Below are 15967 nucleotides of genomic sequence, written 5' to 3'. Positions count from 1 at the left end.
GTCACACAGGAAGGCCACAACAGAGCTGGCAATAGAATCCATGTCTCCTTTAATAAGGTTATCTGTTGGGATAGCAGAGAGAACTAAACAAAAAGAATCCAGTAGAATCCTTCTCGCCACAAGTGGCATGGAAGTACTCAAAGTTTTAAGTATGCTGGGATGGGGGATGGGAAAAGCATTTGCCTCCCTCAAAGATTACTATGTGTGTCGTCCCCTTCATTGGCTGCGCAGTGACACTGCCTGTTTTGAGTGATGCAGAAGCTGATTTCCTGCCCCGGCCTCCTCTGCTTTTATGACAATGACTCTAACATCTTTATGAACACTACGTGGCCTGTGTTATGCATGCTGCAGTAGTCGTATGAGCTAAGAGCCTTGACTCATGTCAGAAGATCCAATACAAAGTTTAAGCTTCAGAAGTCTCTCCTCCCGCTAAGGATCTGGAATGCTTTCAAATGCACATGTGAGTCAAACCTCTTCTCTACTCTGACTATTCCGTAGTGGGCATAGCAACAGAAGGCAATATAGAAGACACTAAAACAACCACTGCAGCAAATCCTCACTTCCCTACAAAATATTTAATGTGAAAAATGTTTATTAGTTATTATAAAATAAATCAACCAACTTTTCTTTGGGGCAAGAAGGTACCACTAGTAAAGAAACAAAAGCAACAGTAAAAAGGGTTAATTAAAAACTGGGGTGGATGGTTTGCTTCCCCCTGCTACATGTGCGGTATAAACTTGTGCATTTATTCTGTGCCCACAGCACTGGTTTCTGCTCCAATTTTCTGGAGTGGATTCAGGGCTGTGGTAAAGTACCAGTGAAAATGAGGTTGTAAATATCCCTTTGAATGATACACATAAAAGAATTTAAATTACCAGAGGGAGACACTAGAGACTTTTAAAAGTGCTGTAAAATTACCCACAACTCAGGGAATCTCTCTGAAAATTAATCTCAAATCAGGGAATTTCCTACTGGAACCTGATATGGCCTCTATGTCCCAGGTGAAAAACCCATTTTCCATACATTTGAAGTCTCTCCTTGTTGTGTGTGTGCGTGCGCATACAGAATAGTTGAGGGTGCATTAAAGAGGTGTGTTTCCATGAAAACTTAGCTTTATACAATGACTGGGGCTAAATTACAGGTAGGATAAGAAGTTAACACCCTAACCTGGCTGATGAGTAGGAAAAGCAGTAACTTTTCTGATGATCTCAGATAACAGGGAAGTGTGACACTTTAAAATGTCTTGTCCTCACACTGGGAACACAGGACAGGACAGAATCTATCTAGGGGACTGGGGGACAGCAGTACTGAAACTATCTTGGCAGGCTGAAGTTTGTGTTGAGGGGAGGAGCCTTCGTGCACATTAATGTTTTGGAGAGATGTGACTTCTTACATTTTTAGTTTGTACCTCTGTCCATCTCCAGCCCCACCTTATACACACATTCTGAATGGGACAAGGGGACAGGGACTTGGGCGAGATTGACTCAGAGAAGGTGATGTAGATAGGGGTGGGACTTTCAGATCAATAGCCCCCTCTCCTCCCCTTTTCCACTGGCTGGAGTTAATGCTGCTGCTGTTGCTGCTTTGTCAGTGTCAGTGTCTTCCTAGGCTCTGTGCAGTGCAATTCCAATTTCCCTAGAGCAGCAGCTTCTTCAATCTACTGGACTCCAGCAGCCAGTTCAGGACTTTATTTCCTTTTCTACAAGTGGCTGATCCCTAGTGTTTCACGGGATAGAGTATTTGCTCTCACCACAGTATCCCTGTAAGTATTTCATGTCGTTACTTAAATTATTTCCTTTGTGAAACTTATCTGTCCTGTGCTGAATAGTGGCAGTCGTTAGCTCATGACTTGTCAAGTCCCAGTCAGGAGCTGTTCTAGGGTTTGCTCCTGGTTCAGGGGTTCAGATGGCAATTGACTTTTGTCATTTTTGTTTTCTGCTTTTGGCAGCTGATAAAAATCAGTGGTGACTTCAAAGCTGCTGTTTTACTGCTTCATAACCAAGGCATAACCAAGGCACTTACATGTCCTTACTGCACCAGTGAAGTGAAAGTAAGGAAGATACATAATTTCATCCCTGTTTTACTGAATACTTCTTTCTAGTAATACAGGCAAGAACAAACATTCAGAGAAACTTGATCACATGCTTACAAAATGTTACTGTGCAGAAGAAGATATAACCAACTGACCTTTAACCATAGATAAAAAGGAAAGGTTTAGAACAGAATTAGATTCAATATATTAGTGGTTATCTTGCCTATGTAGTGAGGGTGAATAAGGGACTGGTTGCCAGCACTTTGAAAAATGCTGTGTTACTATTATTATTATTGGCTCACAAAATTATTCTGGTTGGAAGGAAACCCAGTTGGGAGACACAACAAATTCCTGGGACCCAGTGTAAAACTTTCTTTGGCCCAAATCACTATTTTGTACTTACCTGATACCTCTGAAAGTTGGTAGCACACATACTTCTTTGCTGTTTTTACTTTGAGAATTGGTAAGGGACTATCTGACTACAGTGAAAAATGTGGTTATAAATGCTGTGACAAATAAATCTGCAGGGTGGAATTTAGGTGAGATACCAAATGAGGGAAAAGGTTTTCAAACCTTTACTATCATCTATCTTTTTCCTCAGTCTCGTATCCTTATGTATCTGTACTCCCCCCAGCCTGTTGAGAGGAGGGGCTAAGAAAAACATACAACCAGCTAAAGGACAGTGAGCACAGAACAGGGACAATGTAGATGATCCCTGCCTCAGAACTAAAAGTTGGATAATGGTTTAACTGAAGCGTCTAAAGGATGTTTTGCCAGTCCCATTGCTACTGCTGGGTTTGAGACAGTTCTCACAGTCTTTTACTTCTTTTTAAACTTTTCTTTTTGGTGCCACAGCTGAAGCCATCCTGGGCTGCTGCATTCCAAGTGTTAATTAGCTGGTGCTTAACGCTGGTGCCTGGGACTTGGAAATCAGTGACAAAGTTGCATTCTGGGCCAAGCTGCTCTCCAAGAGAAGAAGCTGGTGTTACCGTCCGACCCTAAAACAATCAATCTCATCACTGGATATAATCACAATACTGAGCATGCAATGCCTTTCTGTAAGGCTTGCAAAGTGCTTTAAAAACATTAATTCTTCTCACAATCCTGTAAAGTAGCTTCATATTATTATACCCATATTATATAGAGATAGTAAAAAAAAAAGAGGCTCAGCTAGGTTGTGACTTACCCAAGGTCACATAGCAAGTCTGTGGCAGTGCTGGAAATAGAAACCAGATCTGCTTTCTCCCAACTGTTGTTTGAAAACTACAATGAAGGGCTCTTCCAAGACACTGCTCTTATGGACATGTGTAATTACTGAGTCATCCAAATCACGATAGTGTATGTTTACTCTGGAGAGACATAATGAACAGCTCAACCTTAAAAACTCCAGCCGGCAGATCTGCCTGTATTGTGAGAGTAGGCTAGCAGAATTTGAGAGAGTGACCTCTTCAGGCAGTCAGCAGAGGAATAATAAGGTTCTCTTGACTGAATCCGAATTGTTCCCCAAGTGGTTGGACAGTTAACAGTTTGTATATCCCTGAAACAACAATAGCAATTTAATATACTTCATTGCGTATTGGTGTTTTCCTATACTTCGTGTTAAGGTTCTGAGGCCTGTGACTCTTGGGTTCAAATAGAGGAGATGGCTCTAAACCTTGGGGGAGAGACGACCTATCATGTCAAAAAAATGGAAAGGCTCTCATTGATTTCAATGAGATTTGGATTAGGCCAATAAGCCATAATTAACTTGGTCTGTGCAAATCATTTTATTCCACCTGTATTCAAGCACTGGGAATATGTGGATGCCGAGGAGAATAATTGTTGAATTAAAATACAAGTTGCATCACAGTGGAACAGATTTCCTTTTAAAGTGTGCTTCATTTGGATTTGAATAATAATTAAAAATTAAAAAGACACAGAAACAAAGATATTATGTACTGAAACAAATCAACAGTGTTCTTCCTATTTACAAGGTACTTCCTGGCTCCAGCTCTTTCATCTCATCTCCCAGCTGCTTTCTTAGGTATGTCTTCAGTGAGAAACTTCAGACCTGTAATTTTCCATCAGTGTAGCTCAGTCAATGGTAACAATAGTGGAAGCTATAGGACAGAGAGGACTCAGGTATTTTAACTATTGTGCAATCTCACCCTGTTCTGAAAGACAAGGTAAGTGAGGTGATATCTTTTATTGGACCAACTTCTGTTGGTGAGAGAGACAAGCTTTTGAGCTACACAGAACTCTTCTGTAGGTCTGGGAAATGTACTCAGTGTCACAGCTAAATACAAGGTGGAACAGATGGTTTAGCATAAGTAGTCAGATAGAGCTGCACCTGTGGAGAATTTCAGGTCAGAATTTTCACAGCGTAGATCAGCTCACAATGGCTGTATACTCTGTAGTGTTTGGCTTTTCATTATGACTGGTGGGGTTGCTACTCTTTGCCTCTCCCATTCTGCTCTCTCTAGATATCTAATATTTTATGCATACACGTTAGAAAAAAACTATAATAAGTGTTTGCTTAATTTCAATGCAATACTAAAAGAAGACAGCCTTGGACTTACTCTTCCCTCTGCTATGGCTGGAAAGCCTCATTCTGTGTGCAACAGTCTACTCTTTGCCCTGTTACTGCCAGTCTGAATTGGAATGGTTAGTGACTGACAGAACTGCCAGCAGCGTAGATTGTTTATAATCCTGATACTTGATTACAATAATTTTAAACATGAGTGTTATAATTCTTTAAATCTCTACTAATAATTGAACAACTAGCAGAGAGGCAGGGTGGTCTAAACACAGGAGTGGTAGATGGGAGCTCCTGAGTTCTAAGACCAGCTCTGAGGCCAACATAGTCTGTGACTATTGGCAAGTCATTGAACTTTTTTATCTCAATTGTTCCATCTGTGAAATGGAGTTAATAATACTTAGCTACTTTGCAAGCATATTGTAAAGCATATTGTATTGGTTAATGTTTATACTACTGCTTGGAAATGAAAAGTGCTCTATAAATGTTAAGTGTTATGCATGACCACAGTTCATAAATCATCTTAGGGATACCTTTTAAAGTTATGTGAGAAAGGATTAGAGAAGGGCAAAGTTACTATTGTTTTTATGTCCTTTCTTTTAGGTACCAGTGTGAATCATGGACTCTGTGTGTAGAAGAAGGTGGTACCTTCAATTGGGCTGTATATTGATAGTGAATTTGGTTTATGCCAATCCAGAATATCAGAAAGAACCTCCTGGAAGCCTGGGTGAGATTGACCATCACTGCTGGGAGATCTCCTCTCACAGGCTGGTGGAAATGAAGAAACTCAAGGTAGCAGATGCTATCATTGCTCTCTGGGATTTCATGATGTTCCTAAAAGAATCACCAAAGGCCAAGCATAATGAACTCTTCAATGACTTAGCCCAGAACTTCTGGGATATGTATGTAGACTGTGTGCTTTCAAGGTCCCATGGAATGGGTAGAAGACAGTTACTATCTCCCAACTATTTTTCCACATACCCACAGAGAACCTCACAAGGTAACTCTAATGTACAATACTAACCAATTAAATACAAGCCTTTAAAGCCATAATATTGTTCCAGCCTTCGACTGTCTATTTTTCAGAACTGAACACAATAATTTCTAGTTTTCTGCCCATCTTTCTTTATCAAATCCTTTGCAAAGCCATTTTAATCATAATTGATATCCTTCTTTCCTTTTACATTTATAGTGCATCAAATTTTGGAGAATTTTGTGTGTTGTTCAGATTGTGCTAGATCATATATGCCCATATAACGCTACTATGTACTCTATTCATGGCAAATTGGGCCATAATTACTTTCTTAAGCTATTATATTTTTACTAAGGTTTTTCTTAAAAGGGTCTGTGTGAATTTAGTGCTCATAAAAGCTCATCAAGTGAAACTAACAAGGTTGGAGACTGAATTCTTCTGTTTATTCACAGAACAGAGGTAAAAGAAATAGCAACAGTGAAATCTTCATAGCAATTATGCTTCACCTCTGACCTGGAGAAATTATCTCTAGGAGAGATTCCCTGTCCAGATTCCCTGTCCATTCAAGTCTCATCCTTCCCACTGACACATACTATTAGGGCTTATTTTTGTAACATGGACACCTGGCCACTGAGAACTGCCAAATGGTAACAAATTCACTGGTCACTGTTGCTTTTGGGGGGATTTGAATTGGTAGCCTCTCGATGACCAGCTCTATATCTTATTAACCAATCCCCAGAGATAGCTTCGCCCCAAAGTAATATAACCCCAGTAGATTTTTTTTTACAGTGGCAAAGAGTTTAGATTGAACATGACACACAAATTGAATAGACCAAAATAAAAAATATCACATAACCCTAGCATTCCTAAACAGATTGCTAGGATAATAACTAGCCCTCTTTTCTAATCTTGCAGGGTCAGACTTCTCAAAACATCAGTTTTAGGCCAAAATGGGAGAAAAATGAAGATACCTCAGCAAGATGACATCAAACTGAAGGAAAAGAGCCTGCTTGTCAAAAGCACAGCCTGTACTGTAACTGTTTATGAGCATTGTTCCTTTGATGGGTTTTGAAATTTTGTTTTATGTTGTACGAGCACATGATAATTGATAAGTACTTCAGGTGTGTGTTACCAACATGTTCCCCTTTCTTTAAATGTACCAAGGTTGCCTCCCCCCCCGCTGCACGTGTGAATGCTTTATGTATTTTGAGTCAATATCTGTGTTCTCTCAGGTAAACCTGTTTAAACTAGTGTTATATTTTTGTAGACATTCATCTTTCAAATAATTCTTTTTTAAAATGTTAACTGCAATGGAAACCCAATATATTTTTATACATTAAACAACAGAGTGAAATGGCAACAAGCATATTTTATACAGTATCTTGCATATGAAATGGATTTCAGTTTTAAGATCTGCAAAAAAGTACCAATATCAACCCAAAGGGAGAGATTATGCTTGATGTAGTGTCTTGCGCAGCCTCTAAGTTTGTGTTTGATCACTGCTTGATCTTGGTTATAGTTTAATTAAAATATTTTTCTATGCAACAAGGACTGAATAATAGTCACGGTCTCGTACTTGTCCATTTGTGTAGCTGATTAGTTACAAATTCAGTACATATATAATATAAAAAAGGGACAGTTACGTATTTTGTATAAGATTAGCATGTGCCCTATGCACACAGGTGAGAGTAAAAGGGGTGCAACGTATCCCACACGTGGGCTACTTGCATTGCAGGTTGCAGTATAGTGGGAGAGTAGCCTCAGGCAGATGGGCATGGAGTGGAGAATGGATGGAGTCTTGCCTCCACTACAAGAAACCAACCAGCACAGTAGAGCTGGCAAAGAGGGGGCAATAACCGACTATCAGTCTCTTCCCAAGCAAGGGGAACTTGGTAATGAATTGTGATTCTCCAAGTCAACACTTGTTTTCTGTTTTGCTCCTGGAGCCGTGAGACTTATGGCAGAATGTTAAATCAAGGTCTATCCCTTTACAGGGATGGCACTGGGACAGCCTGGTGGGGGCTATAGCCATCCCAAAATTTGCCTTAGCCCCCCCTGTAGCCACCCCTCCCGGTGCAAAAGTCAAATGTTACACAGAAGTAAGGGTGGCATGGTATGGTACTGCCACCCTTATTTCTCTGCTGCTGCTAGCAGTGGCACTGCCTTCAGAGCTGGGTTGTTGGAGAGCGGCGGCTGCTGGCCAGGTGCCCAGCTCTGAAGGCAGCACTGCCACCACCAGCAGCGAAGAAGTAAGGGTGGCATTGTATGGCATTGCCATCCTTACTTCTGCAGTTCTGCGCTGCTGCTGGCTCTGACTTCTATCAGCACTGCCCTCAAAATACTACTGGGCAGAAGCAAAACAAGTGTGATTTCACTGGGCTAGGAATTTGACAAGATTCTCCTGATTAAAGTGGAAAATGTCCAGAAGGCTTCCCCAAATCCCCAATCACTGCCTTAAAATTTACAACCTTCTTACAAGGGCTGATGGGCCTTCTTGTGCTGGGAGAGGATAACACTCCAGATGCTGAGTGCAAAGGAGGATATGTTTTTGTGAAGTCTTAAAACTCCAGACTGCTTGAAGTCAACTTTTACTCACCTGAAAAGGACAAACTCTTAGAATGGCTGTAATATTTTTTGTTATCTATATTCCAAGCCCTGGGACTTAAGTCTGAAAAGAACTAGCATACGTGTGACACAGTTACCAGTTGAGTAACCTGCAGAATGGGGTGGAGTGATTCTTAGGGCATATTTGTAAAGGGTCTTTACAATGGGTGAGTGATGAGACTCACTAGAGGCTCTTGCAAATGTGCCATACTACAGTCTGGATTCCAGTGTGCACCAATCCTGAATTTGCTTCAGTTTGAACTGCTTCCAAAACTGCGTGAGATATGACCCAATCCATTTGCCTTAATACAGGTGGTTTCATTTGCTTTGTGCGCTTGTGCTGGGTCTAGGACCCCGCGGGGTGGGAGGGTCCCAGAGATCAGGCTCCAGCCCGTCCCTACACAGCAATGAAACAGCCCTGCAGCTTGAGCCCTGTGAGCCCGGGTCAACTGGCAGGGGCCAGCCAGGGGTTTTCCTTTGCCGTGTAGACATGCCCTTGGAAAGCCAGTGAACAATGCTTACTTTAAAAAAATTAGCTGAGGATTCTGCAAGGCATCAGATCAGCAAGACCTTTCAAAATAAATTTGTTTATTTCTAAAACAAAAGTTGAATTTTTACTACAATCCTCATTTTGGCTTAACGGCTATAGCTGGAGAATGCTTCTTTAGAGACCCAATATAGAAAGCTGGATCAATTGTTTGCCTTATAGAGCCCAGTTTATCTGAGCTTTCTAACTTGGCCATATAAACAGTCCAGTACTGATCCAGGGTTTTTCAGTGAATAAAAAAGGTGACTTTAACTATAGTTCATTTACATAGGTGTAAAACGCATTCACACTCATAAGGTCACCATTTATGCTCATTTATATCAGCACTATTTTTGAACTGAACAACAGTTGCAATGCACCATACATATTTTAAAGGACTCCATCCTGCAGTGTGCAGGGAGTCCTCAACTCTCATTGATTTCAACTGGAGATGAAGGGACTCAACACCTTGCAGGATCAAATCTAATATTTTTTTATACTCTGATGCACTTGTCCCAATGCAAAGTGGTCTCTGATATCTTAAGAAACTATATAATATTGACTATACTAATATGCTAAAAACAAGTCAAAGGTACAATTATAATAAGTTCAATAATGCCAAGGCATGTATTATTATTCATACATGGAGTACTTCACAAACAAGTCCTTGACCCAAGTAATTTACAATATAGTGTAAACAATCAATTCAAATGGGACTTTATTGTCAGGACAAGTTAGCCAAAGAACATTGACAAAAAGGATGAAGTTGATTGGAGGAGGCTGTTCTAAGCATAAACGGAAGACATTGAGTGAAGTGTGTGAGAGAACGAAGGATAAAAGATTGGACAACCTGTGGGTGAGGGGGATGAGAGAAAAAGTATTGGTGAATTATTGGAAAATTCATACCTAGTCTACCAAAGCAGCATTTTACACCTAGAGAATAAAAAGTGAATGGTGCTGAGGTGCAGAACAGGAGGAATCATGGGAAGGTTTAAAACAACAACTAATACAAGAGCCAGTGTTAAAGGTCTATGCACCAGGAAGGCCTATTAAAATTTCAGCAGATGCTTCACAGTCTGGGTTAGGTGCAGTGTTTTTACAGAAGCATGAGGCTTGTTGGCAACCAGTGATATATGCATGCAAAATCACTGACTGAGAAAGAAACCATATATGCACAGATTGAGAAGGAGCTTTTAGGAATATTGTTTGCCTGTCAGAGATTCAATCAGTATATTTACAGCCAGATAGTGGAAGTTGAATTGGACACAAGCCCCTGATAGTGTTATTTAGCAAACTGCTAAATGACTGTACCTTAAGGCTTCAAAGAATGATAAAGCTGCAAAAGTATGATTTGGTTGTGACCTACGCACCCGGTAAATTCACATTCACTGCAGATGCACTTTCCAGAGCAGTGACTTCCACTACGAGAAGACTTTAGAGACAGAGATTCAAGCCTATGTAGATCTGATTGTAAAGTCAATTCCCATAGCTAACAGGAAACTGCAACAAATAGCAGGAGAAATACTGAAAGATGAATCATTGGGGATCCTTAAAGAAGTGATCATTAAAGGGTGGTCTGAAAAATAAGTACCTGCCATCCAAGTATAAGTCTATTGGAACTGCAGACATGAATTTACTGTGATAGATGGGGCGATTTTCAAGGGCAGTAAGGTTGTAATTCCAGTGTGCCTCCAAAAAGAAATGCTACAGAAGATCCATGACCGTCATTTGGGAATTGAGAAGTGCAAATAAGTGAGCACGAGAGGTGCTGTATTGGCCAGGGATCAATCATGACATTACTAATGTGGTAAGAAATGGCTTTTCATGCTTGAAATACAAGCCATGGCAACAGGCAGAGCCACCGAGACCTCATCCAGTTCCACAAGGACTTACGAGAAGGTAGGCACTGACTTATTTACCTGGCAATCAAAGGATTATTTAATAGTCACAGATTATTATTCTCTGTATCCAGAAATTTGCACACTGCACAGTGCTAATAGTAAGTCAGTAATAGTGAGCATGAAGGGAACCTTCTCCAGACATGGAATTCCAGATGAAGTCTTTAGTGATAATGGGCTGGAATTTTCCAGTGCAGATTTTAGGCAATTTGCCATAGATTGGGATTTTCATCACAAAACATCAAGTCCAAATGACCCCCAATCACATGGACTTGTGGAAAAGTCTATTCGGTCAGTAAAGAACTGTATGAAAAAGATTTTGATAGTGGGGGCAGCTTTATTGGTTTACGGAACTACACCCCTGGAGAATGGCTTTTCTCCAGCTCAGCTGTTAATGGGAAGAAGGATCAGATCTAATTTACCAATTACTTATTACTTGCTGAAATCTCATAACAATGAAACCATATGGAAAATGAAAGAAAATCAGAAGTGGAAGCAGAAATATTATTTTGACAAAAGGGCCCGTGATCTCCCATCTCTTAAATCAAGAGATGGGGTGAGCCTGAGGAATGACACCTCTAGTACTTGGGGCCAAAAGGGTACCATTGAAGAACAGCTGCATCCGAGGTCTTATGTAGTCCAGAAAGATCGGGGGACACATTTTGACATAATCGAAGGGATCTAAGAGTCATCCCAGAAAGTTCCAAAACATTGACAGAATATGTGGACTTTGGCATTTCCCCAGAGCCGCCGGGGGGGCGGGGGGGATAAGGGGGGAAATTTGCCCCAGGCCCCAGACCCCGCAGGGGCCCCCACGAGAATATAATATTCTATAGTATTGCAACTTTTTTTATGGAAGGGGCCCCTGAAATTGCTTGGCCCCAGGCCCCCTGAATCCTCTGGGCGGCCCTGCATTTCCCAACTGACTGATCATTTATCATCAAAGGGGAAAGTGTCAAGAAACAAGAGAACAACTCAGACTCTAGTGAAAAGCTGATACTGAGAAGATCAGAGCAGGAGATTAAATGTCCTGAAAGACTCAATAACTTGCTAACCTGCCTAAAGAAGGGGTATTTGAGGAAAGTGAGTGGTAAAGACTCCAGAGTGATGTGCTGGTAACGTCTCCTCTCTAGGTAGTTGACATATCGGGTTTATAGAAATGTACTAGATGGGCTGAGAATTTAATGTATGTGTTATTAGATAGTTGATAGCTGGGCGCGCACACACACACACACACACACACACACACACACGATTGGCAGGGAGCTTGTATGTGCCAGATCAGGCTAGCACAATGACTCTGGTGCTGGAACCAGTCCCCAAGGGGCTTTGCCCCCACAGCAGCTGCAGCAGATCCTGGGTGCTTACCTGAAGGAGCTCCCCACACCAGGTGCAGTCTGCCACAGAGCCAGCTGCAGAACTTACCCCAGAGCCTGGTAAGTTTCTGGCTCCAAGTTTATTTTTTATTAATATAGGAATGAGATGGATTTCCAAGTTATGAACTAATGCAAAAGTTATTACAAGTTGCAGGCAGCAGTGAGTAATGTATCCATTAACGACGGCTTGCATGCTGACAACTTGGTGTCCCACCCACTCACTACATGGAATTCAATGGAGACTGGGAAATGTAAACTGTGAAACAATTGTTTAAAATGAAGTTTAACTAGAAAACTGCACATTTGAGCTAAGATGTGCTGGTGTGTTAAAAATAAGAAGCTTATATTGCCTTCCCTGTTAGTATGCTGCTCTGTACTAACACAACAGCGTAAGAGGGCCACCTGGAAACAGTTAACTGTCCGGGGGCAGGTTGAAATGTAGTCTATGTGCAAATGTAGTCCATTTAAGCTAGGGTGTAGTCCACGGGCAATGAAATAATTTGTCCAAAATACAGCTGGGGGTTTCTATGCAGTCCAGAAGTGTGGCTGGGGTGGGGTGGGGTGGGGTGCGGGATGTAGTTGTGGAGTTCTTTGTGACCGTATAAATGTGTAGGTTTGTATGCAATCATCAAAGGCTGTACTGGAAGTTGTGGCGAGGTGGTAATCCATACTAACGCAGCATCATGTTGATCCCAGCATGAGTTTTGCCCTGATCCTGAGTGCTAATAGCTGCAAACTTTACCCATAGCAGAACTCCAGCTAGGTAGTCATATTTCAGGGGAGGGTGTATTTTTCCAGGGCCACCTTGATAGCTGACGAGCCCACTCCACTTGTAGACGTGCTAATCAGTCACAATAAGTTTGAATAGTTCGGTGGCATACATTGCTGGCCTGCCACTGGCAGCTTGGAAAAAACCTCTCTCTTTGCCTTTCAGGAACCACAATAATTGTTATGTCCTCCAAAATGTGGAATGCTTGCAATGACAGAGAAGGCTTGAATAGTACACCATGGCCACCTCTCCTTCCCAAAGCCCAAGGCAGTCTGCAATTTTTAAATAAAATTGTGATTTGACACTTATCATTCTCTGTTCACCTTTTCTCCCCTGCAGTTATCCTGGTTGTGGCCACAGAGCTTCGAGGATCTGAAGAGTTCCTCTCACAATATACTGAAGTGCAGTTTTACAAAGTATCAGTTTTTGTCCTTGAGCGTCCATAAGGATTTTTTTTGTGTGCTCGTGAACTGAATTATTTGTGATTCACTGAGACAATGCTGTTGTTTTATGTCTGCTGGCAGGCACCTCTACTGGCTGCTGTACCTTGGCGGCTTGAGCACATGCCAGCAGAAGTCTGGGTCTCTGTAGCGGTCCAAGAGGAAGAGTTTCCAGGAGGAACTTATGGCTGACATTCTGGACAGGCCAAGCATGTGCAATACCAAACACAGAAGGATTCATGGCAAGCGGAAAGGCCAATAGGGGGCAAATGGAAAGGCACAGGTAGGCAGCAGAGCCTGAGGACAGAATTGCAGGGCGGGAGCAAACACTTGTATCGCAGTTCCTGGAACAGGAATGTTAGTTGGAGGAGAAAGACAGAGCCCAGCAGAAAGACCTGTTTGGGCGGCTGGTTTTGCTAACGGCCACGAGAGTGTAGGCTCCTGCTCCTCCTGCACCATAGGCAGAGCACCCTTCGCTGTACCATGCACTGCATACCAGGAACACTTTGAACAATTCCATGGCTCGGTGGCCGATGCAATCTGGACTCAAAAACAGCTGGACAGGGCCAACCCATCCTCAGCATACTTCCACCCCCAAGCTGACCTCCTCCCCCTTGTAGTCTGGGGAGCAAGCCTCCACACCTGTGCAGGGGTGGCAAGAACATGCTAAACACAGAAGAAAGGGAAAGGAGAACATGCCAGGGGCCATGCAAAATTAGGGGATTTTATTGATGGGACTGTTTTCAGTGTTCAGAGTTTGGTTGATGCTCTGTTTTATTACTGGTTGTGGTGTTGGTTTATTACTGTTCTAGTGTTCTAAAGGCAGCTGGCCTGCCTGGCCATGCTTTAATATTGTTATTTTTGTAAGACAAATAAAGTCTTTTATTTTATTAAGAGAGTTTATTTTCATCACTACATCACATCTTATACTGTGTATTTCTGGTTGAGTATTGGTTCAACAATCCATGACTGTCTTGGGCCCATTCAGGAGCAAACGGCTCACTTTTGGCTTCCCCAGGATGGTGCAGAGCACAGCAAGTCACAGTAATGCAGACAGCCTTGATGACACTGGAATCCAAATGGGTCTATAGACTGTGCCAGTGGGATTTCAATCCGCCAAACACACATCCAGTCACCATTCTACAACTGCTGAGGGTGTAATTAAACCTTCTTTTGCCAGGAGCTCTGAGATCAGGCTGTAGTTTCATAAACTAGGGCAAAAGGCGATCTGTGGAGTCCCCCAGAATAACAGTGGGGACAGTAACTCCATTTATGACAATGTCATGTGGTGGGAATAGTGTCCCAACCTGTCCATAAAGATAGACTCCTGATCAGCAGAAAACGCTGGCATCATGAACCTTTCCACTGCAGCCCATGTTGGCATCCATAAATTGGCCTCTGTAGTCCACAATGGCCTGCATCATAATTGAGTAGTACCCTTTGCGGTGCATATACTCATTTACTCCCTGAGAAAGGCAAATTATAGACATGAGTCCCATCAGTGGTCCTGGCGCAGTTTGGAAACCCCATTCTCTCAAAACCAGCAATTACTTCCGGGATATTGTTTACGCCCACCACTTCTGGGTAAATCACACACCAGATTGCCTGAGAAACCTCCACCACCATTTTACCCATAGTTGACTTTCCAACACCAAACTGGTTAGCAATAGGCCAGTTGGTGTAGCCACATTCCAAACACTTATAGCAACCCTCTTTTGGACCGATATGGCCATCTCCTCATGCATGCACTATGATGCTGGGCAAGCTGCTCACAAAGTTGGGGCAAGCTGCTCACAAAGCTCCAGAAATGTAGCTTTCTTCATGCAAAAGTTCTGGATCCACTGCTGGTCATCTCAGGTCTGCAGGATGATGTGATCTCACTGGTCTGTGCTTGTGGCCCTGCTCCAGAAGTACCAGTCTAAGTAGCAGGGGATCAGTGGCTATATCAAAAGTCATGAGCAACATCAGCCAGTTTGAGGCTTCCACATCTGTATTGTCATCCTCCTCTTCCTCCTATTGCTCTGTCAGGTACCTTTGGTGGGTCAGAAGATGCCACTGAAATATCCACCAGCATCTCATGGAATCTCTGCCTGTTTCCTGACACAGGAGTTAAAGACCAATCAAGAGAAACTCTTCAACTGGCAACTCCTCCATGTGGCTGGCTCTGGTTGCTGAGAGTATGCAGCCCCAAAAGATGGCTTGGCAGGATCTGTTGGGAACTTGGTGGGCTGTGACAACTTCCTGGAATGTGCAGGGTGGACAGTCACGTTTTCTGACACTGCATGATGAACAAAGGGCTAGAGCAACCACATTTCAGGAGGGCGCGAGAAAGCCTGGGAAATAGTTGGTTGGACTCAGGTCTGCATATTGCACTGTGGATGCTGGAGCTCCTGTGTGCTAGTGTCAATATGCAGTGTGGGTGCTCAATCCCTGGGCTTAAAAACCCTGGGTCCATGGACTCACATCCCACTAACCCTGGGCTTATGTTGCAGTGTAGACATACCTTTTAGCAGTACAGGTGTAGCAATTCCCCCCCCCCCCCTTTTCAGTAATTAGGTAAAGTACTTGTTAGGACAAGTGGATGGATAACATGCCAGCCCAGGTTTGTATTTTTGCAAGCTAATCCAATCTCCGAATATGGTGACGATGGTTCTCCCCCAACTTATGCTTGGAATCATGGGCAGCTCCTTATGGACTCTGAATCTGCTGCCTTCTGGTTGGGGTTTGGTTCTAATGCAGGACACATCGCCTCTTTCATAAGGTGAACTTTGAGGCAGAAATCCCTGTTTTTTTTTTGTCATGGTGGGAAGGAGGTACAAATAGGGCATTTGTCC

The 15967-nt window shown here is 42.5% G+C and overlaps 1 protein-coding gene across 1 annotated transcript; it reads left to right on the top strand.

Annotated features, from left to right (window-relative positions):
- Positions 1–5165: 5165 nt before the first annotated feature.
- On the top strand, positions 5166–6592 carry FAM237B (family with sequence similarity 237 member B). Its single transcript, XM_065582442.1, has 2 exons — positions 5166–5449; positions 6436–6592. The coding sequence occupies exons 1-2, from the start codon at positions 5166–5168 to the stop codon at positions 6590–6592; spliced, it is 441 nt and encodes a 146-aa protein (XP_065438514.1).
- The last annotated feature ends 9375 nt before the right edge of the window (positions 6593–15967 follow it).

This window comes from Chrysemys picta, chromosome 2 (assembly GCF_011386835.1).
Source record: "Chrysemys picta bellii isolate R12L10 chromosome 2, ASM1138683v2, whole genome shotgun sequence".
NCBI classification, from domain to species: domain Eukaryota; kingdom Metazoa; phylum Chordata; order Testudines; family Emydidae; genus Chrysemys; species Chrysemys picta.
The sequence above is the reverse complement of the archived record's forward strand: the minus strand, read 5'-3'. Positions and strand labels throughout refer to the sequence as shown.

Bases quoted from the DNA above. Each gene is read 5' to 3' on its own strand.
- FAM237B (XM_065582442.1), top strand. From the start codon at position 5,166: ATGGACTCTGTGTGTAGAAGAAGGTGGTACCTTCAATTGGGCTGTATA. The intron at 5,450-6,435 runs GTATGTAGACTG...CTAATCTTGCAG, and splicing joins GCCCAGAACTTCTGGGATAT to GGTCAGACTTCTCAAAACAT.